Source organism: Caretta caretta, chromosome 15 (genome assembly GCF_965140235.1).
Source record: "Caretta caretta isolate rCarCar2 chromosome 15, rCarCar1.hap1, whole genome shotgun sequence".
NCBI lineage: Eukaryota > Metazoa > Chordata > Testudines > Cheloniidae > Caretta > Caretta caretta.
In genome coordinates, this window is record NC_134220.1 from 1,214,521 (window position 1) to 1,240,759 (window position 26,239).

Below are 26,239 nucleotides of genomic sequence, written 5' to 3' on the forward strand. Positions count from 1 at the left end.
GACCTTTGGCCTGATCCAATATGGCCATTCTTACGTTCTCCAGCTGTACTGAACTGTTAGGAGATGGTCAGCTATATAGGAACAAGCACTGTACTTGTGGTGGGTATAGGTCAATAGTTCCACCCTGGGTGGTTACAAGTCTTATTTTTAGAGAAGATGCTGTGGATAGTACATAAGGACGTTGCTTGGTGTGAGGCTGCTTGTTGGGCTGAACGTTTGAATTAATCTGGAATGGATTTTTTCCTCCTCTTCTTTCAGAAAACATCTTCACTCAGCAATCAAGTTACTTCAGGGACTTGAATGAGACGGTGCCCACAATCCTACAGGTACTGCCTCTTTATCTGGCTTGGGGTGGTTTTCCGAGCCTCCAGGGGAGGCTCTGACACAGTCCCAGGAGGCATAGTTGCAGGCTGGAAGAATTGTTTGTGTTTCTTTGTAATTGATCCCCTGAATTATACCAGCCGATGTTAGATGGCTTTTATCTACAATGGTTTACTCACAGCTAACCCCCTCACATCCTACCTGTTTATGACACTATCCTTGCTGCGAATCCTTGGGACTTCCTGTGCTAGATAGTTCATATAGGAAGTGCCCATTTCCCCCTGCCCAAATACAAGAGACTGAGACATTTACACTTGTGATCACACCCAGTAAGCTCACAGGAGAGAATGAAAATATCTTTGGAACCAAGATACATAAATTGCTCCTATACAGATATTAGCCAGGTCCAATGTTCTGAGCTTTCGTTGCTCTGAGCAATAAGAATTTCCCCACACTGACTGGGCTATGCTCGTATTTAATTTGAATATGAATCAAGGTACCTTGGCATCATTGCAATGGGAAAATTTGTGTTTTAGTCCTCAAACAAATAAATTTTAAAAAGTAATTTTGTCGAGACAGCTGGGATGGCTTTCTGTTCTCTCTGGTGTCTCCATCTCTATCACGCTTCGGATGTACTAAACTCAGCGGTTCAGGAGCACTTGTGTGAGAGATGGTGTCACATGTAAAAGTGCTCTGTGATGCCAGATTATCCATTCAAAACAGTTATTTGAAGGGCAGTGAAGATTCTGCTCATTGTATGTGGTGTATGTCTTGAAGCAATTACTTTGGGTTTACAGAGCTCTGCTTTGCATACTGTGTGTTAGATGTTTTGTTAATTAACACTATCACAGAAAGAGCATCGGGATATTTGCATGCACGCATATACCAGTCCAAAGTCCACTTGGTGATTTAAAGGAAAAGCAGTATAAATCCAAATACTCAACTTCAAAAATGCCTGTGGCCCCTCTGTTCATCTTATAGTCTGCTCTGTTGGAGGGAGGAGGATGGCAGATCTCCAAAGATGCAAATGTAATAGTTGTTTCTTAAGTTCTAGGCTGTGAGAGAAAGATACAGATAAATTTGTCCCTGCTTTCAGGTTAGGCAGCTCTCTATTGTGTGTAAATAGCAATGTCTTTTGTTCAGTTCAGCTGACAGTCATAAAAGGACTGCTGACAAGATAGAACACACTGGGTGCATTTGCCTGTCTGATGTAATAATGGTTTGCTCTTTGTGATCCAGGTGTTCAACAACGTTCTGCAGGAGTGTGGCTTGCAATGTGATGGGGCCTCAGCCAAGCCCCAGAAATTGGAAGAAAGAGTCAAAGTGACTCCTAGTACCATGCCTCTCCAGGTGGAGTTATTGCTGTAACCTTTCCCGCCGTGTACATAGCTTTTTTGCTAAGCTAACCACAGACTGTTAACCCGCATTGAGTCAAATGGTTCCCAGATACTTAGGTCTCATTAAGCATATGGCTCCTAGACATTGTTTCAGTGCTTATCATGTGACGGAGTTCCATATTCTTTGTTCTTCTATTCATTTTGGGTTGCCTTTCCCCCGATAAATTCTGGTATGACCTTTATTTCCTTTCCTTTCCAACCCCTGCTAAGCAGTGTGAAAGGGAATATTACGAAATAAAGCAATATCAAGGATCTGAGTAACTGCAAAATCGCTTTATGATGACGATCTTGCATTAAAATAGCCCCTTCCTTCAAAATTATTAGTTGTATAGCCATGGTGCAGGAAAGGGCCCCATTGGGCTAGGTGCTGTACAAGCGCATATTAAAAGAGTTTATAATCTAACGTAAATCTCCAGACATTTTAACAGTACAAACCATATATAGGATTAGATTTCAAACTGTGAGGCCCACCCCCCAGTAGGGGCATGATGAGGTTATCGGGGGCACGAGGTAGGTGTGGGGTTGCAGCTGGCTAAGTGTCCGGGAGAGGGGAACAGCAGGGAGAGCACACAGGGAGTCCTGGTAGTGGTGGTGGAGTGCAGGTCTACCCCAGACTCACACCACGCTACCCTGCCCTGGCAGCAGCCACTTCCTCCCCTCTCTGACCACTGGGGACTCCCTGCGTGCTGAGCCCACTGCTACCCAGCCCACAGGGCCCAGATGCCTGGCTGGCCACAGCTCCATGTGTTTTTAAATCCTCTGAAGCCTGTAGGAGTGAGGGACTCTGGACTTGCGGGAGGGAGGGTGAGGAGCCCTGGTTGGATCCACGCCATGCTGCCATGGTGTCGTCTGGGGATCATAGAATATCAGGGTTGGAAGGGACCTCAAGAGGTCATCTAGTCCAACCCCCTGCTCAAAGCAGGACCAATCCCCAACTAAATAGTCCCAGCCAGGGCTTTGTCAAGTCTGACCTTAAAAACCTCAAAGGAAGGAGATTCCACCACCTCCCTTGGTAACCCATTCCAGTGCTTCACCACCCTCCTAGTGAGAAAGATTTTCCTAATATCCAACCTAAACCTCCCCCATTGCAACTTGAGACCATTACTCCTTGTTTTGTCATCTGCCACCACTGAGAACAGTCTAGATCCATCCTCTTTGGAATCCCCTTTCAGGTAGTTGAAAGCAGCTATCAAATCCCCACTCACTCTTCTCTTCTGGAGACTAAACAATCCCAGTTCCCTCAGCCTCTCCTCATAAGTCATGTGTTCCAGTCCCCTAATCATTTTTGTTGCCCTCCGCTGGACGCTTTCCAATTTTTCCACATCCTTCTTGTAGTGTGGGGCCCAAAACTAGACACAGTACTGCAGATGAGGCCTTACCAATGTCGAATAGAGGGGAACAATCATGTCCCTCGATCTGCTGGCAATGCCCCTACTTATACATCCCAAAATGCTGTTAGCCTTCTTGGCAACAAGGGCACGCTGTTGACTCATATCCAGCTTCTCGTCCACTGTAACCCCTAGGTCCTTTTCTGCAGAACTGCTGCCTAGCCACTCAGTCCCTAGTCTGTAGCAGTGCATGGGATTCTTCCGTCCTAAGTGCAGGACTCTGCACTTGTCCTTGTTGAACCTCATCAGATTTCTTTTGGTCTAATCCTCAAATTTGTCTAGGGCCCTCTGTATCCTATCCCTACCCTCCAGCATATCTACCACTCCTCCCAGTTTAATGTCATCTGCAAACTTGCTGAGGGTGCAATCCACGCCAACCTCCAGATCATTAATGAAGCTATTGAACAAAACCGGCCCGAGGACCGACCCCTGGGGCACTCCACTTGATACCGGCTGCCAACTAGACATGGAGCCATTGATCACTACCCGTTGAGCCCGACGATCTAGCCAGCTTTCTATCCACGTTATAGTCCATTTATTCAGCCCATACTTCTTTAACTTTCTGGCAAGAATACTGTTGGAGACCGTATCAAAAGCTTTGCTCAAGTCAAGGAATAATAAGTCCACTGCTTTGCCCTCATCCACAGAGCCAGTTATCTCATCATAGAAGGCAATTAGATTAGTCAGGCATGACTTGCCCTTGGTGAATCCGTGCTGACTGTTTCTGATCACTTTCCTCTCCTCTAAGTGCTTCAGAATTGATTCTTTGAGGACCTGCTCTATGATTTTTCCAGGGACTGAGGTGAGGCTGACTGTCCTGTAGTTCCCTGGATCCTCCTCCTTCCCTTTTTTAAAGATGGGCACAACATTAGCCTTTTCCCGGGACTTCCCCCGATCGCCATCAGTTTTCAAAGATAATGGCCAATGGCTCTGCAATCACATCCGCCAACTCCTTTAGCACTCTCGGATGCAGCGTATCCGGCCCCATGGACTTGTGCTCGTCCAGCTTTTCTAAATAGTCCCGATCCACCTCTTTCTCCACAGAGGGCTGGTCACCTCCTCCCCATGCTGTGCTGCCCAGTGCAGTAGTCTGGGAGCTGACCTTGTTCGTGAAGACAGAGGCAAAAAAAGCATTGAGTACATTAGCTTTTTCCACATCCTCTGTCACTAGGTTGCCTCCCTCATTCAGTAAGGAGCCGACACTTTCCTTCACTTTCTTCTTATTGCTAACATACCTGAAGAAACCCTTCTTGTTACTCTTAACATCTCTTGCTAACTGCAACTCCAGGTGTGATTTGGCCTTCCTGATTTCACTCCTGCAGTGTCCTGCTGACACCTGAGTGGGAGCTGTCTGCTCCCCTCAGTCACTTCCCAGATGGGTGGATGTTGGGGGTGGGGTGGAGTGAGGGCATGTTATGTGACTCCCATGTTGAAGGGGGAGCACAGCAAAAAAGTTTGGGAACCTCTGATGTAGAAGAATCATAGACTTTAAGGTCAGGAGGGACCATTATGACCATCTAGTCTGACCTCCTGCACAACGCAGGCCACGGAATTTCACCCACCAACTCCTGTAACAAACCCCTAACTTATGTCTGAGCTATTGAAGTCCTCAAATCGTGGTTTAAAGACTTCAAGGTGCAGAGAATCCTCCAGCAAGTGACCTGTGCCCTATGCTGCAGAGGAAGGCAAAAAACCCCCATGGCCTCTGCCAATCTGCCCTGGAGGAAAATTCCTTCTTGACCCCAAATATGGCGATCAGCTAAACCCTGAGCATGTGGGCAAGACTCACCAGCCAGACAACCAGGAAAGAATTCTCTGTAGTAACTCAGATCCCACCCCATCTAACATCCCATCACAGGCCATTGGGCATATCTACCACTAGTAGTCGAAGATCAATTAATTGCCAAAATTAGGCTATCCCATCATAACATCTCTTCCATAAACTTATCAAGCTTTGTCTTGAAGCCAGATATGTCGTTTGCCCCCACTGCTTCCCTTGGAAGGCTGTTCCAGAACTTCACTCTTCTCTTGGTTAGAAACCTTCGTCTAATTTCAAGTCTAAACTTCCTGATGGCCAGTTTATATCCATTTGTTGTTGTGTCCACATTGGTACTGAGCTTAAATAATTCTTCTCCCTCCATGGTATTTATCCCTCTGATATATTTAGAGAGAGCAATCATATCTCCCCTCAGCCTTCTTTTGGTTAGGCTAAACAAGCCAAGCTCATTGAGTCTCCTTTCAGAAGACAGGTTTTCCATTCCTCAGATCATCCGAGTAGCCCTTCTCTGTACCTGTTCCAGTTTGAATTCATCTTTCTTAAACATGGGAGACCAGAACTGCACACAATATTCCAGATGAGGTCTCACCAGTGCCTTGTATAACAGTACTAACACCTCCTTATCTCTACTGGAAATACCTTGCCTGATGCATCCCAAGACCGCATTTGCTTTTTTGACGGCCATATCACATTGGCGGCTCATCGTCATCCTGTGATCGACCAGTACTCCGAGGTCCTTCTCCTTCTCTGTTACTTCCACGTAATGCGTCCCCAGTTTATAACAGAAATTCTTGTTATTAATCCCTAAATGCATGACCTTGCACTTTTCACTATTAAATTTCATCTTATTACTATTACTCCAGTTTACAAGGTCATCCAGACCTTCCTGTATGATATCCTGGTCCTTCTCTGTATTGGCAATACCTCCCAATCACTTTGGCTGCCACTGAAAATGGACCATGTCAGCTCCTTACGTTCAAACACTAATGTTGTGCAACCATTTAGGATAGAAGGGGAAGAATTCTGTATCCAGCTGGAGTTCCAGAGGGACTTAAGGAGGTAAATTGCCATTATGCAAAGTGGGATTTGGCCAGGGCCCCCCTAATTTAACAAAAGTGCCTTAGAAACTTTAATGAGCATCAGTAGTCAGACACTTTCATTATGCCTTCTGAGGGAGAAAAGGGCTAATATAGTTGTTGTCCTAAATTTTTGTAGACTATCTTATTTGTGCTGTGAGCTCAGACTCTCTTCCCACCCTCAAAAGAGCAGCTTTTCCGTGAACTCAGTGCGTTAGCACTAGTCTCAGAATATTAGGCTGCCAGGACAACTTGATGTGACTTTTTCCTCTTTTTGGATAATGAATAGTTCTTTCTCTACCAGGCATTGAAGGATATCGTGCTGTACTTGTGTGACACTTGCACTACCCTTTGGGCCTTCCTTGATGTCTTTCCCCTGGCCTGTCAGACTGTCCAAAAACATGACTTCTGTTACAGGTACGTGTCTAGTTCCTGACAGCTTGGCTTAGGGGAGTATAAATGCCGAGTGTGCTGTTTTGTCCTTTCCCTTTACATTTATCATTAAAAGAATAGGCTGCTCAGTTTATTCTGATGGTAGAGTAGTCTTTTGGAGAATAAAACAGGTCACTACAGGGGTTGCCCAGAGTTTCCCCAATTGAGGAGTACCTTGGCAATTTGCCAGGAGGTTGGCTTGTACCTAATTTCCATAAAATGGACCAGATTGCAGCCACTTCCTCAGTAATATTGCAGTGTGTCCTATAAAGATTTCAGGGTTTAGCACGCCATCGTCATCTGGGTGTAGGCAGCACTGTGTACAGGGATCGGTGGTCTCTGCAGGCTGTCCCTTTAATAAGGATGTGGGCAACCACACGCTAAGTCAGTCGCTTTGGCCACAATTGCCTTGATTGTGGATATTAATGATGATGTAGATTTAAAAATGTGACTCATTACATTTGGTAAGATAAGAGGTTTTAAGCTCTAAGAAGTGAAGGTTGCTGGAGGGTTATCCCCATTGTATGTCATCATGCTATTTACAGTAGTCAGATTATTGGACTGTTGGTGAATGTTTAGACTGGCCAAACAGCTGCACTATGGTGATTGGTAACCCAAGGGGAAAAAACAGTTGCTTTTAGTTCTGTTGTTGTTGTCTGAAATACACTAAAATGGCCCTGCCCTCTTTTAAGGGGATAGCTGCATTTTATTAATGCACTGTCTATCTGGACTAATCACTGGTTCTTTTGGGTATGGCAGGTGAATACTGATTTGCATGTGTCCCTTTCTGAGAATCTAAAAGGTTTCTAAATCAGCCTCTTGTCACTCTTGCTAATCTTCTGTGTCCTGACCTAGAAGTATGAACTGGTTTCTGCTATGTTGTTAAACTGGTGTCCTTGAGGCATGTTAACATCTTGATATGAGACCAGTTATGAGCAGTGTGTGTGTATCCTCTACACACCATTTTGCAGTCTTAGCCTCTGTACAAAGAACTATAAACCATCAGTTGTAAACCCCTAGCAAATCATGAAGCAAACCCAGTTGTTTCTCGGTGAGGGCAAGTATATCTGCATCCCATGATGCTTTGTCTCTAGGTAAAAATGGTGTGTATGGGCTGTCTAGCTTTCAGAACCAGGTACTAGGCCAACGTGGTTCCTTTGTTCCTTCCCAAGACCCAAAAGGAGCGTGTGTTCTCTCTCCCTGCAAATGGGACCAAGCACGTCTGCCGTCAAAGCCTCTGTGTCTAGCTCCCCTGATCTCTGCAGTATTGGAAAGAGGAGATCTAACAGAAGTAAGAAGGGAGTTCAGTTTGGGTGCATCAGTCTGTCAACTCTTCATGGGCTGCAGATGTGAGTGCAGAATGCTCTAGAGTAGCTCAGGCCATTTGCCTAGTCAGCAGCAGGATGCTTTGAAACCATCTCATTCGGCTGCAGCTGTAGCATAAGTGCTGAACAGATCCAAAGGGAGCTGCTGTTTGCCAGCCTCACATCTATTTAGTTGTGTTTCTGGGAATAAGCTATAATGAAACAAAGGTCAGAGCAGGAACTGAGGATCAGCGCTGGAACTGCTAGTAATGAGAGACTGGAGATATCAATATCAAGATTCCCATTTGATTTGTTTTTTAATGAAGTGTTCTAAAAACATCTGTTGACAGTTCTTGTTTTATTACATGTTTTTGCAGACTGGCTTCATTTTATGAACTCGCGTTTCCTGAGCTGGAATCTGCAATTAAGAGGAGGACATGTGAGGATAAGAGGTAAAAAGTGCAGAGAGGATTTGCTCATTCTTTTCAGAGAGAACCACCCCTACACTAAATTAAAACACTATTTCCCCTTCCACATCCATCTCCTTAGTCTCTCTCTGCCTTTCTTGGCTTCTTCTCAAGAGCCCTGAAGAAGAAGCTTTTCTGACTTCAAAAAAAGCCTCTTTCCCATCTGGTGGGATTTTTAATTAAATCCTTCCCTCCTTTCTAGGGAGAGGCTCGGCATAGTGCACTATCCCAAAGTAGTTGCATCCTAAACCTGTAATAAAGTGCAAGCATGTAAAAGAGCCGGTATACTTCCATTCATAGATTTGCCCCAATGTGTTTGAAAGCAGAGTTCTTGCTAAGGTGGTTTAAATACCATTTGCTTAGCTAGTGAGAACCAAGCGTAACAGTGCTTAAAAAATGTTTATAGAGCAACTTTGTTTAGAATATGTATTCAAACAGATTGTGAAATGGTTCTGTCTGCTCCTTGCAGCAGAGACAGACTGTGGGCTTGTTTACATGAACAGTTAGATCAGGGTCTCAAACTTTTATATGGCTGACCCCTTTCACACAGGAAGTCTCTGAGTATGACCCCCCCTTATAAATTAAAAGCACATTTTTTATATTAACGTTATTATAAATGCTGGAGGCGAAGCAGGGTTTGGGGGTGGAGGCAGACAGCTCGCAACCCCCATGTAATAACCTTGTGACCCTCTGAGGGGTCACAACCCCCAGTTTGAGAACCCCTTAGAGCAGGGTTGGGCAAACTTTTTGGCCCGAGGACCACATTGGAGTTGCGAAACTGTATGGAGGGCCTGGTAGGGAAGGCTGTGCCTCCCCAAACAGCCTGGCCCCCGTCCCTTATCTGCCCCCTGACTGCCCCCCTCAGAACTCCTGACCCATCCACCCTCCCCCCGGCTCCCTGTCTCCTCACTGCCCCGACCCCTATCCACACCCCTGCCCCTAACCACCTCCAGGGACCTCACCCTCTATCCAGCCCCCCCGCTCCCTGTCCCCTGACTGCCCCGACCCCATCCACACCCCCACCCCCTGACAGGCCCCCCCCCCGCTCCCTGTCCCCTGACTGCCCCGACCCCATCCACACCCCCACCCCCTGACAGGCCCCCCCACCGCTCCCTGTCCCCTGACTGCCCCGACCCCATCCACACCCCCACCCCATCCAACTGCCCCCCAGGATCCCCTGCCCCTTATCCAACCCCTCCGCTCTCCACCCCTTACCATGCTGCGCTGCCCGGCAGGAGCTCTCAGCCCCGCCGCCCAGCTGGAGTCAGCCACGCTGCCTGGCAGGAGCGGTGGGCCAGAGTGCTGGCGGTGCAGCGAGCTGAGGCTGCGGGGGAGGGAGGATAGCAGGGGAGCGGCCGGGGGCTTGCCTCCCTGGCTGGGAGCTCAAGGGCTGGGCAGGACGGTCCCAGGGGCTGTAGTATGCCCACCTCTGCCTTACAGTCTGGCAAATTGGGGTGTGAATCTACCCCATACTAGCCTGCTGGAGTCTGTCTGTGTGCACCCTGCTGATATGTTTAACAATTCATTAGAGGGCTTTGATCTAGTCCAGTTTCAAATTTCAGAGTGCTCGCCGTGTTAGTCTAAAGACTCCCCGTTAGCAAAAAGAACGAGGAGTTCTTCTGCCACCGTAGAGACTAACAAATTTATTTGGGCATGAGCTTTCGTGGGCTAAAACCCACTTCATCGGATGCATGCCGTGGAAAATAAAGTAGGAAGATACATATACATAGAGAGCATGAAAAAATGGGTGTTGCGATAGCAACTCTAACGAGACGAATAAATTAATAGCAAAAAGAACGAGGAGTACTTGTGGCACCTTAATTGATAAGTCTTGTTAGAGTTGGTATGGCAAAACCCATTGTTTCATGTTCTCTGTGTATATGTATTTTCCACTGCATGCATCCGATGAAGTGGGTTTTAGAGCACAAAAGCTTATGCCTAAATATATTTGTTAGTCTCTAAGGTGCCACGCGCACTCCTCGTTCTTTTTTGAGTCTCAAAGAAGACTAGCTCAGAGTGCTCTAACAGACTGTTAACACATGTCAGCAGGGTGCACAAGGTCAGTTAGAGTGTGGCAGGCTAGTGCGGGGTAGATTCACACCCCAGCTCACCCTGGTCTAATGGTTCATGTAAACTCAGCTAATGCAGCTTCTCCTCCAAAGGGGGCAGGGCCCAAGCCACAGAGATGGGTTTTTTTCTTGTGTTGAGACTAACTCCGTGCTCTCGCACTCTTGCTCTTTCTCTCTCTGAAGCTTACTGGCTGACTTGTGGAGGAGGCTTTCTCATTCCAGGAAGAAGGTGGTGGAAATCTTTCATATTCTCATTAACCACATCTGCCTCCAGCCCATCTTAGAAAGCAGGTACAGGCACTTTACCTATGTGGCTGAGACTGCAGGCTCTACTGGTAGGGTGCTATCCATAGGAGTAACCCAGTTACTTAATTGCTCTGTTGAAGAGTCCTGAGATTTCCAGCCTTACTGGTGAATTATTTATGATTTATATTGGGGTAGTGCCCAAAGGCTCCATTGGAATCAGAGCCCTGTTGTGCTGGGTGCTGTACAAAGATCTAGAATGAAACTGTCCCTGATCCAAAGCATTTACAAACTGGGCTTTGTTTTGATCCCTCCAGAGTGGGATAAGGCCATGTCCTAGTGGACATGTTCTTGTTGGCTACAGGATATTTTGTGACTTCTAGGCTAGTGCTTAGATATCATGGGGCTAAGCACCTTAGCAACACCTAAAACACACAGAAATCCACATGGTGTTGTAGCTCATTGAACAGAATGTTTTTAAATCTAGATATGGATGCTTTTGCCCTTAGTCCATTTTCACCCCAGTGAAAAGCTAGCGTGTAATGGTCCTCATCCCTTGATCTCCAAGTACTGTACAAAGGGGGGTGAAAAACGAGGAGTACTTGTGGCATCTTAGAGACTAACAAATTTATGTGGGCATAAGCTTTCGTGGGCTAAAACCCACTTCATCGGATGCATGAAGTGAAAAATACAGTAGGAAGATATATATACACAGAGAACATGAAACAATGGGTGTTGCCATACCAACTGTAACGAGACTAATCAATTAAGGTGGGCTATTAGCAGAAAAAAAAAAAACTTTTGTAGTCATTATCAGGATGGCCCATTTCAAACTGGTTGACAAGAAGGTGTGAGTAACAGTAGGGGGAAAATAGCATGGGGAAATAGTTTTTACTTTGTGTAATGACCCATCCATTCCCAGTCTTTATTCAAGCCTAATTTAACCGTGTCCAGATTGCAAATTAATTCCAGTGCTGCAGTTTCTCGTTGGAGTCTGTTTTGGAAGGTTTTTGGTTGGAGAATTGCGACTTTCAGGTCTGAAATTGAGTGACCACGGAGGTTGAAGTGTTCTCCGACTGGTTTTTGAATGTTATAATTCTTGACGTCTGACTTGTGTCCATTTATTCTTTTGCATAGAGATTGCCCGGTTCGGCCAATGTACAATGCAGAGGGGCATTGCTGGCACATGATGGCATATATCACATGGGTAGATGTGCAGGTGAAAGAGCCTCTTATGGTGTGGCTGATGTGATTAGGTCTTATGATCATGTCCCTTGAATAGATATGTGGACAGAGTTGGCAACAGGCTTTGTCACATGGATAGGTTCCTGGGTTAGTGTTTTTGTTGCATTCCTTTCCAAATACAACCAGATGGACATCATACCAAAAGGACTGAAGGTAAAAAATCCTTTACAATCTACATACCACACAGAGTATGCTGAGAGATTGTGCCACACACTCTCAAAGAAACTGCGGAACCACCCTATCAACATCCCATACAGCAAACAGGGAAAGATTAAGAATGAGCTCTCAAAACTGCATAATCTCATAAAAAGCCAACCTTCCACACAAAGTTCCTCGTGACTGGACTTTACAAAAACTAGACAAGCCATTTACAGCACACACGTTGCTTCTCTACAAAGGAAAAAGGACACTAAACTATCTAAACTACTACATGCCAAAAGGGGCCACAACAAGTGGTTCCCTTAACTCACCCAACAATATTGTTAATCTATCCAGCTATACTCTTAGCCCGGCAGAAGAGTCTGTCCTATCTCGGGGCCTGTCCTTCTGTCCCTCCACCCCCACGAACACAATACAGTTCTGTGGTGACCTGGAATCCTATTTTTGATGTCTCCGGCTCAAGGAATATTTCCAACACACCTCTGAACAGCACAGTAATCCACAGAAACCTTCCTACCAACACTACAAAAAGAAGGATTCTGTGTGGACTCCTCCTGAAGGTCGAAACAACAGACTGGACTTCTACATAGAGTACTTCCGCCAATGTGCACAGGCTGAAATTGTGGAAAAGCAGCATCGCTTGCCCCATAACCTCAGCCATGCAGAACACAACGTCATCCACAGCCTCGGGAACAACTTTGACATCATAATCAAAAAAGCTGACAAAGGAGGTGCTGTCGTCATCATGAATAGGTTGGAATATGAACAAGAGGCTGCTAGGCAGCTCTCCAACACCACAATTCTACAGGCCCTTACCCTCTGATCCCACTGAGGGTTACCAAAAGAAACTACACCATTTGCTCAAGAAACTCCCTGAAAAAGCACAGGAACAAATCTGCACAGACACACCCCTAGAACCCCGACCTGGAAATCCTGGACGCCCCATCATCTCAGGAATTGGCACCCTGACGGCAGGATTGTCTGTCTATGTAGTCTCCCTCCTCAGGCCCTGCGCTACCAGCACTCCCAGCTATCTTCGAGACACCACTGATTTCCTGAGGAAACTACAATCCATCGGTGACCTTCCAGAAAACACCATCCTGGCCACTATGGATGTAGAAGCCCTCTACACCAACATTCCACACAAAGATGGACTACAAGCCGTCAGGAACAGTATCCCCAATAATGTCACTGCAAACCTGGTGGCTGACCTTTGTGACTTTGTCCTCACTCACAACTATTTCACACTTGGGGACAATGTATACCTTCAGGGGACAATGTATACTGCTATGGGTACCCACATGGCCCCACAGCATGCCAACTTTTTTATGGCTGACTTAGAACAACGCTTCCTCAGCTCTTGTCCCCTAATGCCCCTACTTGTGCTACATTGATGACATCTTCATCATCTGGACCCATGGAAAAGGAGCCCTTGAGGAATTCCACCATGATTTCAACAATTTCCATCCCACCATCAACCTCAGCCTGGCCCAGTCCACACAAGAGATCCACTTCCTGGACACTACGGTGCTAATAAGCGATGGTCACATAAACACCACCCTATACCGGAAACCTACAAACTGCTATACTTACCTACATGCCTCCAGCTTTCATCCAGACCACACCACACGGTCCATTGTCTACAGCCAAGCTCTTCAATACAACCGCATTTGCTCCAACCCCTCAGACAGAGACAAACACCTACAAGATCTCTATCAAGCATTCTTAAAACTACAATACCCACCTGCTGAAGTGAAGAAACAGATTGACAGAGCCAGAAGAATACCCAGAAGTCACCTACTCCAGGACAGGCCCAACAAAGAAAGTAACAGAACGCCACTAGCCGTCACCTTTTGCCCCCAACTAAAACCTCTCCAGCGCATCATCAAGGATCTACAACGTATCCTGAAGGACTACCCCTCACTCTCATAGATCTTGGGAGACAGGCCAGTCCTCGCTTACAAACAGCCCCCTAATCTGAAACAAATACTCACCAGCAACCACACAACAAAAACACTAACCCAGGAACCTATCCTTGCAAGGAAGGTCGTTGCCAACTGTGTCCACATATCTATTCAAGGAACACCATCATAGGGCCTAATCACATCAGCCACACCATAAGAGGCTTATTCACCTGCACATCTACCAATGTGATATATGCCATCATGTGCCAGCAATGCCCCTCTGCCATATACATTGGCCAAACCAGACAGTATCTACGCAAAAGAATAAATGGACACAAATCAGACATTAAGAATTATAACATTCAAAAACCAGTCGTAGAACACTTCAACCTCCTTGGTCACTCAATTTCAGACCTGAAAGTCGCAATTCTCCAACAAAAAACCTTCCAAAACAGACTCCGAGAAACTGCAGAATTGGAATTAATTTGCAAACTGGACACGGTTAAATTAGACTTGAATAAAGACTGGGAGTGGATGGGTCATTACACAAAGTAAAAACTATTTCCCCATGCTAATTTTCCCCTACTGTTACTCACACTTTCTTGTCAACTGTTTGAAATGGGCCATCCTAATTATGGCTACAAACGTTTTTTTTTCTTTCTCCTGCTGATAATAGCCCACCTTAATTGATTAGTCTCGCTACAGTTGGTATGGTAACACCCATTGTTTCATGTTCTCTGTGTATAATATCTTCCTACTGTATTTTCCACAGCATCCATCCAATGAAGTAGGTTTTAGCCCACGAAAGCTTATGCCCTAATAAATTCGTTAGTCTCTAAGGTGCCACAAGTACTCCTGTTTTGTTTTGGTTTTTTTTTGCTGATACCGACTAACACGGCTACCCCTCTGAAAGGGGGGGTGAGTGTCCTCATTTAACAGAAAGGGCAATTGAGGTACAGAGAGGTGAAGTGGCTTACTTAGGGCCATGTGTGCTGAGTCACGAGAAGGATCCAGACCCTGGGACTTTTAGGTCAGTGCCCTTTCCGCTGGACCATGCTGCCTCTACACTGTTGGAATGAATGTTTGTAGACAACCTGCACCGAGCTGTTGATGTCACTGCAGCTCCTCTGATACTTGAATACTGACCCCAAATTATCATCAATACAATCTGTTCAAGGAGATGACATTCCGGTGGTTGAGGTGGAGCTGGGTTCAGTTCCCTGTGTGACCCTGGGCAAGTCACTTAGCCTCTCTGTGCCTCAGTTCCCATCTGCAGAACAGGGATAACAGTCCTGCCTTTCCTCAGAGGATAAGTGCGTTGAAGACTGTGAGTGCTCAGGCACAGTACTGTGGTAATGGTTGGGGGCCATATTAATACCTTAGAATTCAGGGGTTCTCAAACTTCATTGCACCGGGACCCCCTTCTGACAATAAAAATTACTACGCGACCCCAGGAGGGGGGACCGAAGCCTGAGCCCGCCTGAGTGCTGCTGCCCCAGGTGGGAGGGCCAAAGCCCCAGCCCCACCTCCTTAGGCGGCGGGACCAAAGCCGAAGTCCAACCTGAGCCTCGCTGCCCAGGGCTGAAGTCCTTGGGCTTTGGCTTTGGCCCCGGGCCCCAGCAAGTCTAAGCCAGCCCTGGTGACCCCATTAAAATGGGGTCGCAACCCACTTTGGGGTCCCGACCCACACTGCCTTAGGTAGATGGCAGCAACAGCAGCAAATGTCTGGGCTGTCAGGAGCTGGGGTTATTGTGCAGGTGACACATCCTGCTTCTAGAGGGGTGTCTGTATGGCACCAATACACTGGCAGGAGCATTCTGGGAAGGGCGGCTTTCAGCCGTCACATCCGTTTGGCTCTGTGGTGATGCTCAAGGCACTGGCACCAAGTGGCGTTTGAGACTGTACAACAAAGTGGGCTTTGTTTGGCATATGCCCTCACACAGGTGAGCAAAAGAGAGATCACACATTGTCTGGGAGGTTCTGTGCCATAACCTTATATGGAAGGGTCAGTCTTGCAGGAATCTCAATGTACTTAGGAATATAAGTACCTGCCCCTCCCCTCCGCTCCCCACTCCGTTTTCACTTCTTTTAGGGCCACACACTGCAATCTCACTTGCCTTGCAGTATGGTTGCAATCCTATCAAAAGTCCTATTTCCTTAAGACCAAGTTCAGCTTGCTGAAATGGTCACTGAAGCCTCATGAGAAGGCTGGGTCAGTTTCATGATTTGCTGCTTTTTAAAACTAAAAGTCTCAAAAAATCCCACTGGAATGAAATCTGTTGAACAAGTGGGATTTGCTGTGATGTAAGCGTGGTCCTCAGATGTGGCAAACATGGCTAGCAAGGCAGGTCACGGAGGTTCAGAAGGAGGAATGTGATGTTCTCAAAAGTACAGCTCGAAATTCAATTTCTCACTGTTCCATGGCGTCCTCTCTTACAGCTATGAGAATATTCAGCCCTTTATTGAAGAGTTTCTGCAGATCTTCACCTCAGTGCTTCAGGAGAGGAGGTAAATCCAAAAGAATGGGACCCAAAGGAGGAATAACTGTCCTCCCATATCTGTTCCCAGGACTAAAAGTGCGGAAGACATTGGTATATGAGGGACTTTGATGCATGTGGGAATTAGAAATCTTTCAGTCTAGCTAGGAAACGTTCTGTAAGAGAGAATTAGAACAATCTTTATTGTAGTGTTGCAGCGGATGCTGTGTGGTGCCAGAGGCTGTTATAATGCTTTGCACTTCTCCAGCACCTCTTGCTGTGGGCTCTCAAAGTGCTGTATGCATGTTAAGTATCGGGGGGAGCCGCGTCAGCAACAAGGAGTCAGGTGGCACCTTAAAGACTAACAGATTTATTTGAGCATAAGCTTTCGTGGGTAAAAACCCCACTTCTTCAGATGCAACAGATCTTTCTTCAGATCCCACTTCTTCAGATCCTTGTATGTATGTTAGTGAATTAACCATCGTAGCTGCCTTGTCAGGTTGTGAATAACATACTGGTTGTGAATGTATGTTAGTGAATTAACCATCATAGCTGCCTTGTCAGCTACCTTGTCAGACAATTATTTATCCCCAGTCTACAGATGGGGAAACCGAACCATAAATTTAAATGACTTGTCGAAGGACACACAATGAGTCAGTGGCAGAGATGGGAATCCAACCCAGATTTCCTAACTCCCCCAGGTCAGGTGTTTTAATCACAAAATCGTGCTCCTCTCTAACTGGGCATTGGGTCATTGGAGGGTCACAGCATCATGTTGAGGGTTATAATTGGCTATTGCGGTGCGGGGAGGTTGACTGGATTATGATGGAATGCAAAACTAGGCCTGGCGATAGACTCTGGAGTTTGTTTCTGGGTGTGAGATGAAGTGTCTGCAAGGTCGTGGGGTTCATGACTGCGTGCTGATGATGTTACAGCAGTGCATTAGGGATTGCAGCAAGGGAGCCCTGCAGTTCATTCACTCCTCAGTTTGATTGATATACTTTTGTGTTTTCAGGTTTCTTCGTGACTATGATGAGCTGTTTCCTGTGGCAGACGATGTGAGTCTGCTTCAGCAGGCATCCTCTGCCTTGTATCCTTTTCTCTCTGCTGGTGGACACTGCACTGTGTTTTAAAAATCTGGTGGATGTTGTTAGCCCTGTCTACATTGGCACTCTCACACTTGCTACCTCTGATTAAGCTGCACCCGTGCCAGCAATGGTGGGGAAGCTGTTAGAAAAAGCCTAGTGTAGGCACAGATTTGGAGTCTTCAAAGAGCACATAACTACTAACATGTGGTGTCTGAACAGGTGCATCTGGACTAGAGCACAGAGAAATGCCCTTAATGCAGTCTTGTAGGGATGACACCCGGACAGCATATATCCTCCAAGCAGTGGAAAGTGCCTGGGAAGGTGTGGAGAGGAGAAAAACACCAGTCATTAAAAGCCCACCTCCACCAATGGTACCTGATGGAGCTTCAGCGATGGTGGAAAATGCTCCTAAGGACTCAGAAGGGCTTGATGGTGCATACCACTTGGAGTATGATGTGAGTATGGAGCTGCGTGGACAGGAAGGGTAATGGTTCTCCCCCACCGTCTCTACTTAACTGATTGTGCCTTGGTGGGGCGAGGAGTCTTGTTTGTTTCTTGGCTCTTGGGCAGTGGCTGTATTCCAAATCCAAATGGACGAATCAAAACTGAATTGCTCCCACCTGTTCAATGCAGCATGGTGAATAAGCTCGGTAATGAGACAAACTGGGTTCTACTTTTGGCTCTGCCACTGGCCTTGGACAGATTGCTTAATTCCTTTTGTCTTGGGTTTCCTATCAACGTAATCCACCTAGTACTCATACAGCTCCCATCACTGACATATCTGAGCCCTTGAGTTGCTTGTAAAGCATTTTGAAGCTATAATGCATCATATACCTGTTAATATTATTTGAGGAAAAGATGCTGTAAAATATCCCAGCTCTCTCTGATTCAAAGAGCAGCATACCTAATTCTCAAAAAGAAAAGGAGTACTTGTGGCACCTTAGAGACTAACCAATTTATTTGGATGCACGGTATGCATCCGATGAAGTGAGCTGTAGCTCACGAAAGCTCATGCTCAAATAAATTGGTTAGTCTCTAAGGTGCCACAAGTCCTCCTTTTCTTTTTGCGAATACAGACTAACACGGCTGTTACTCTGATACCTAATTTTGTACTTGATGGACTCTGCCTAGGGCCCCATTTGGATTCTATTCTCATAACCCTAACTGCTCTCCTTCCCAGTTTCCATGCACACATGGCCTCTCTGTATTGTGATCCCTTTTCAGTAATTCCACCCCTTATGTTTGGTATGTACAGTGTGCTGGAGCAACTGCAGCACCCGCTGCCAAGGTCTCAGGGGTGGAGTTGGATTCTTTGATTTCTCAAGTGAAAGATCTGCTGCCTGACCTAGGGGAAGGCTTCATATTGGCCTGCCTGGAGGAGCACAGCTACAGTGTAGAGCAGGTGATCCACAACATCCTGGAGGATAGGCTGGTACCATCCCTGGACAAACTGGAGCGAACAATGCCAAGGTGGGGATGAGGTTTTAGTATGTTTGGTGCTGTTTTATTTCCAGTTGTGGGTTGTTAAAGGGACTGTTCTGCGTGATGGTTACTAACCACCCTGTGCCTGGGAAAAGGAATGAGCGGATGTTTCCCTTGGCAGGTAGCTGCAGTGCTAGCCACCCAGTTCTGTCCTGCCTCTTCCCCGGTTTCCCTGCAGAGGCCAGAGGTTTTTCCACCCTGAGTTGTTGTACAACAGAGGCTGGGTCGTGTGTTGTGAAGAGACACACAGGACTGTCAACTGGACACTAAAATGAGACCTGTCAAAATCACGTGGTGGGAGACAATAGCTTAGCCCTGTACTAGGCAATAGTGCTGCCACTCTTCTATACAGCAAACCCCCAATCCATTACCTGCAAACGTTACTGATCGGCTGCAGATGGCCATAGTATGGTCCTTCATGAGCAAAATCCCACCAGTCCTGCACGAAGGGAGTATCTTCAAAGAAACTAATTCAAGTGGAATTCACCCTGCAGGGCAGAGTAGTTAAATTGTAAGGTACTAGAATTGTTCTCTGTGCAGAAATTGAATTTTAACCAAGGAGAAATTACAATTCAAATCCACTTTTATCAGAGTCCACAGAGCTGCCTAGCCTCTGCTGCCTTCTGGATGTTGCATGTGGGGGCTTAGGAATCATCCTCAGCAAGGGAACCCGCTTGGTTTTAGCTGCCTTTGCAGCTGTAGAATATGCATGTACTACTGCAGCAGTTTCCAGCCGTGGTTCAGGATGTGAATGGTACGCTATGCCCAGTCATGCTCCAGAAAGGCATTAGCTGACTGGGTCTGGTAGGTCATTCAGCAGTGATGCAGTTTAAAAAAAAATGCAACCCTTATCAGAACAGTGATTATATAAAATGGTGGTTTTGTACATAACACCTTGCTTTTTATTCTCTTTTAATCAGATCTGCTGACTTTTCTGGCACAAACTACTTTGTATTTCTGTTAGCACTGCAGAGCTAACACGGTTACGGGAGACTGGGTGGATTCTGTTTTGTCTCATGCATCATCAACAAAATTGTCAGCTAAGTGGCAAAGGCAGAATTGTAATTCCTGGTGATCTTAGAACAGAGCGCAGCTGAGTTTTTTCAGATTCCAGGCTGAGTATACAGCACCAGAAAAAATAAATGTAAAGATAATCCTCTTTTGACTTGTAAATTGAACAAATTTAATCTGGAAATATTTGAGACAGAATGAATATGGAACCATAGGGAGACCTATCTTCTGAAACCATCCTTAACAAATTATTGGGATCTCCTCCAAAGTGTAGCCCAATACATACATACAGTGTTGACTTTACCAAGTCACTTTGCTGAGCATAAGCATGCTTCAGTATTGAATACTCCAGTTTTGTACATTCTTAAAAGAAGGATTTTCTCCCTTTGCTTTCTCCTAAATGGGTTTGAGCCTCCCCATGGAGATCAGCCACATGGTTTGAGACTTCTATTCTAGACCAGCATAGTATTGGATGTTACACTGGGGCTGTGAAACAGAAAATGACTGGAGCTATTGCAATCTGATGCCGTTCAGTTTTGTACTTTGTGCTGCTATGTATGGTTAAGGGATTGATGGAGTAATGGAAATCATGGCAAGAATGCACATCGACTGAGAGAATGTGGCCCTTCTTAGCTTTATCTTAGCGGCTTCTGTTGTGTCTCCTTTCTGACAGGCAGGTGAAGACAGAACCAACCCCTCTGGTTACTTCTCGATACAACATCTTCCAGGACGATGAGTTTGATATATTCAGCAGGGACTCAGTGGACATGTCCCGGGTACAAAAAGGCAGGAGGTGCGTATCACAGCTACAATCAGTTCTTTTGGACAGGGTGGTATAAATGTCCATGGACTTACAGCAACAAATTCGATTAAGAAAATCCCATTGCAGTCCTCTGACAGTATATTTGTATGTCTGAGGCCAACTGGTAAAGTTATTTTCCTGATCACTTGTCCACAAGCAGCTAAGGCTAGAGATTTAGTTGGTTTTAACAAGAAAACATCATTGTCCCAATTTTTGGGCTGTGATCTCATTCTCGCTAGGAAATTAAAATGCAATAGTGCTGTGGCCTTTTTCTCTATTCAGCTTGTACCGTTTGATACTACAGCGCCATACTGCTTTTAACATCTGACTATGGTTTGGACTTTTATGTTTTCTTTTCTTTTCTCCATAAATTGCAAGGCCACTACTGTCACCAGTCTGAGCTCTGTGAGTCAGAAACGAGGCTAGGTAAAATTTGTTTCAAATTCAAGTACAAATATCAATAATGTCCATCTGGTTTGAAATCTAGCTCCAATAACACAATCTCAGTAATCTAGTTCCTCCACTAGGAGTTCCTGCCTCTGTTTCTCACATTGCTTAGCATGCAGTGCTGTGTCATGTACTTTGTTTGTTTAACCCAGTGCTTTTGGTATTACCCTCCGTTGATTCAGGTTGTTGGGGATTTTCGCCTCAAAAGCCCAACAGAGTGGATCGATGCGTTCAAGGCATTATTCAAACATTTCTTTTAAATCAACCAAGCCTGTGTGTGGACCTGTCTTTAGATCTATACATAGCTGGGGAATGAACGATCGATTTGTAAATTAAACCGTCTGGCTGTGGCAGCATCAGCTAAGTTTGCAGCTCCAAGAGTGTAACAAAGTCTTGGAGGAAAGGTGGGTATGCTAATATCTTTTATTGGAGGAAAGTCAGTTCCCTCCTTAAGTCCAATCAGACTGGGATTTGCAGCAGCAAGTAATCAAATTATAGCTTCTTTTACTACAAATCCTACTCTGGCTTGGCTGTGTCAAGCTGTCCTGCATATAACAATCTGCTCTTTATACTCAAGAGAGTGAGGACCAACCTCAGGGCAGACTGTTAAGAACCAGGGCACAAACTACAAATTGGCTGAGTTCTACACTTCAATTTCACCAACCAGTTATCAGATGTAAACTCCTCAGGCTCTATAACAGCCTAAACATGAAGTCACAGACAGTCCCCTTGCTGCCAGGTAAGACTACCTTTGTGATAGATGGTCCCTTGCACCAAGTATCACAGCAATATGTAGGGCAGGTCCACACTTAAAATGCTGCATCAGTGCAGCTGCAGCACTTAAGTGAAGATGCTCCTACACCAATGGGAGAGCGTCTCCCGTTGTCATAGTTAATCCACCTCCCCGAGAAGCGGTAGCTATGTTGATGGGAGAAGCTCTTCCATTTGACATAGCGCTGTCTACGTGGTGGTGGTGGGTGGGTTTAGGTCAGTATAAGTATGTCACGCAGACTGTGGATATTTCACATCCCTGAACGACCTAGTTATAATGCTATAGGTCTGTAGTATTGACCTGGCCTTAGGCTGCTCCCAGTCCCAAAGGACCAGTTGCTTACCTCAGGTCAATTGCATTTTAGATCTCACACCAAAGACAACACTCATAGTCCATACTATAATAAACTATATACGGATTTAAGAAAAAAGGAAACATGAGAGTTATTTAAAAGGTTTCAAGCAGGGGAACGTAGGTGCACACAAACACAGGTGCACACAAATTAGTTCCAATCTTAAGTTTCAAAAAGTAGTAGAAGCTTCTATAATAAGCAAGATCTCTGCGTTCTTTAGGGCTGACCCATGCTGGGCATTGTGGTTCTTTTGCTGATGCCTAGTAATCCTTGCCTGCCCCCTGCCCTCTCCTCAAGTCACAGCAGCAGAAGTTAGGGGGTTTTATTCCCTTCCCCCGTCTGCTTTGAGCTGCTGCTTCCAGCGATGAACTCAGCTGGTGGGAGGAATTTACTTGCGAGACTCATCTTCCTGAAGCGGGAAGGGTGGAGAGTAAACAGCAAAGTCGTTGGTTCTGGTTTAACATTTCCCTCTGATCTGCCTGGTGTCAGTGGGCCTTCCTTGCGGGGCAGGACAGAACACCCTCTCTTGGAGACCAGCATTTCACACTAATCAGTGTCTCTCTTCTGTCTGAGACAAGGTGAGTAAGAAGTGGTCCAATATAAGGTATTACGTCACCCACCATGTCTCTCTAATATCCTGGGACCGACATGGCTACAACTACGTCTCTCCTGTCTGGTGACTTACACAGTTATCAAGGCTTACAGTGCAAATGCTCAAATATTACCTTCCAATCTGGGATACAGATGTTATAAGTGAGTCCAGCTATGTATTGGTCAGTATTGAAGCATGGGGATCTTGGCCTTAGTTGGCACCTGATCTGCCAGCATCACAGGCTGTCAAAGGAAATTGTTGCTTGCCTCGCTGGCCAAAATACCTACCTTTGAACTGTTTCACTACAGCTGGAAAATCCCCAGACTCAGGTTATGTCTGTGCTTGTACCATTACAGCAGCACAGCTGCAGTGGTGGTTTAAGTGTAGACATTTCCAGCAGTTGACAAGAATGTGTGAGGAACAGCGGCCGGGGGGGGGGGGGGGAGGGGGGAATAGTTTTACTTTGTGTAATGACCCAGCCACTCCCAGTCTCTATTCAAGCCTAAGTTAATTGTATCCAGTTTGCAAATTAATTCCAATTCAGCAGTCTCTCGCTGGAGTCTGTTTTTGAAGTTTTTTTTGTTGAAGAATTGCCACCTTTAGGTCTGTAATCGCGTGACCAGAGAGATTGAAGTGTTCTCCGACTTGGTTTTTGAATGTTATAATTTGTGACGTCTGATTTGTGTCCATTGATTCTTTTACATAGAGACTGTCCAGTTTGGCCAGTGTACATGGCAGAGGGGCATTGCTGGCAAATGATGACGTATATCACCTTGGTAGATGTGCAGGTGAACGAGCCTCTGATAGTGTGGCTGATGTGATTAGGCCCTATGATGGTGTCCCCTGAATAGTATGTGGACACAGTTAGCAACGGGCTTCGTTGCAAGGATAGGTTCGTGGGTTAGTGGTTCTGTTGTGTGGTATGTGGTTGCTGGTGAGTATTTGCTTCAGGTTGGGGGGCTGTCTGTAAGCGAGGAGTGGCCTGTCTCCCAAGATCTGTGAGAGTGATGAGTTGTCCTTCAGGATACATTGTAGATCCTTGATGATGCGTTGGAGAAGTTTTAGTTGGGGGCTGAAGGTGATGGCTAGTGGCGTTCTGTTACTTTCTTTGTTGGGCCTGTCCTATAGTAGGTGACTTCTGGGTACTCTTCTGGCTCTGTCAATCTGTTTCTTCACTTCAGCAGGTGGGTATTGTCGTTGTAAGAACGCTTGATAGAGATCTTGTAGGTGTTTGTCTCTGTCTGAGGGGTTGGAGCAAATGCGGTTGTATTGCAGAGCTTGGCTGTAGACAATGGATCATGTGGTGTGGTCTGGATGAAGGCTGGAGGCATGTAGGTAGGCATAGCGGTCAGTAGGTTTCCAGTGTAGGGTGGTGTTTATGTAACCATCGTTTATTAGCACTGTAGTGTCCAGGAAGTGGATCTCTTGTGTGGACTGGTCCAGGCTGAGGTTGGTGGTGGGATGAAAATTGTTGAAATCATGGTGAAATTCCTCAAGGGCTTCTTTTCCATGGGTCCAGATGATGAAGATGTCATCAATGTAGCGCGAGTAGGGGCATTAGGGGAGGAGAGCTGAGGAAGCGCTGTTCTAAGTCAGCCATAAAAAAGTTGGCATACTGTGGGGCCATGTGGGTACCCATAGCAGTGCCGCTGATTTGAAGGTGTACATTGTCCCCAAATGTGAAATAGTTATGGGTGAGGACACAGTCACAAAGTTCAGCCACCAGGTTTGCCGTGACATTATCGGGGATACTGTTCTGACGGCTTGTAGTCCATCTTTGTGTGGAATGTTGATGTAGACGGTTTCTTCATCCACAGTGGCCAGGATGGTGTTTTCTGGAAGATCACTGATGGATTGTAGTTTCCTCAGGAAGTCAGTGGTGTCTCGAAGATAGCTGGTGTTAGGATATAGATATTCAAGCCTGTCTGTAAAGGCCTATACTCTAAGAATTTAGGTGTATTCTTATCACTTGGCTAGTGATAGAGGTATAAAAGAAAGAAAGAATCAAAACCACTGTCTGCCAGTGTAAGGGCCTTCTCTTACTGTGACAGTTTGTGGCCCTGTGCTTAGGCTCAGGCCTTTGGCTAAGCAGCAGAGGCAGCCATAAGCTGGGAAGCGACCGGTCACATCCTCACATTCCAAACTAGTCACATTGAAATAAGGTGCTATTGGGCTGTTAGGCACTATCAGGACAGGATTGTATTCCTATCACCTCCAGAGAAAGGGAAGTGCCTAGAAAATGTAAAAGGAAACTTAGTTTGATAGCATCCTGTCTGGCAAGAACTCACTTATCAATAGCTGGGATGTGAAATCCTCACTTCTGTATTGTTTTGTCATTATAGTTCCCACTTTGCTGTTGTTTGTCTGTATAATCTCTGTCTGGTTCTGTGATTGTTCCTGTCTGCTGTATAATTAATTTTGCTGGGTGTAAACTAATTGAGGTGGTGGGATGTAATTGGTTACATAATCATGTTACAATATGTTAGGATTGGTTAGTTAAATTTCAGGAAAATGATTGGTTAAGGTATAGCTAAGCAGAACTCAAGTTTTACTATATAATCTGTAGTCAATGAGGAAGTGACTGGGTGTGGGTGGGGGTGGGCATGTGGGTGTGTGAGATGGGAACAGGGAATGGGGGTAAGAAAATTGGAATCATGTTTTGCTAAAGGGGGAGATGGGAACAGGGAATGGGGGTAAGAAAATTGGAATCATGTTTTGCTAAAGGGGGAAATGGGAACAGGGAATGGGAGTAAGGAAGTTGGAATCATGTTTGGCTAAGGGTAGGAATGGGAACAGGGACACAGGCGTAAGGCTCTGTGGTGTCAGAGCTGGGAAGGAGGATACTAAGGAAGGAAACTGGAATCATGCTTGCTGGAAGTTCACCCCAATAAACATTGAATTGTTTGCACCTTTGGACTTCGGGTATTGTTGCTCTCTGTTCATGCGAGAAGGACCAGGGAAGTAAGTGGGTGAAGGAATAAGCCCCCTAACAGCTGGGAGTGCTGGTAACGTAGGGCCTGAGGAGGGAGTCTACATAGCCAGACAATCCTGCTGTCAGGGTGCCAATACCTGAGATGATGGGGTGCCCAGGATTTCCTGGTTTATGGATCTTGGGTAGCAGATAGACCTTACCTGATCACTCTCGTTACAGTGTGTATGGTAACACCCATTGTTTCATGTTCTCTGTGTATATAAATCTCCCCACTGTATTTTCCACTGAATGCATCCGATGAAGTGAGCTGTAGCTCACGAAAGCTTATGTTCAAATACATTTGTTAGTCTCTAAGGTGCCACAAGCCCTTCTTTTCTTTTAACTTTTTAGTGTGGACCTGGCCCCAGGTTATCCCCCATCCCTCCCATCCCCATTCACCACATTCCACTGATCAGAGCACCAACAGACAGCACATGCATGTGAGACTCAGCAATGCTCTATG

At 45.9% G+C, this 26,239-nt stretch overlaps 1 protein-coding gene across 5 annotated transcripts in view; it reads left to right on the forward strand.

Annotated features, from left to right (window-relative positions):
* Positions 1–26,239, forward strand: part of ASCC2 (activating signal cointegrator 1 complex subunit 2) — a 48,996-nt gene that overhangs the window by 12,220 nt on the left and 10,537 nt on the right. For all 5 annotated transcript variants that reach the window (XM_048821261.2, XM_048821263.2, XM_048821262.2 and 2 more), the window contains 10 exons: positions 259–326; positions 1,561–1,671; positions 6,264–6,376; positions 8,073–8,147; positions 10,415–10,522; positions 16,222–16,290; positions 17,275–17,349; positions 17,616–17,802; positions 18,603–18,817; positions 20,514–20,633. In XM_048821261.2, the coding sequence (XP_048677218.1) occupies positions 259–326; positions 1,561–1,671; positions 6,264–6,376; positions 8,073–8,147; positions 10,415–10,522; positions 16,222–16,290; positions 17,275–17,349; positions 17,616–17,802; positions 18,603–18,817; positions 20,514–20,633 (1,141 nt within the window). The remainder of the gene's footprint in view (positions 1–258; positions 327–1,560; positions 1,672–6,263; positions 6,377–8,072; positions 8,148–10,414; positions 10,523–16,221; positions 16,291–17,274; positions 17,350–17,615; positions 17,803–18,602; positions 18,818–20,513; positions 20,634–26,239) is intronic.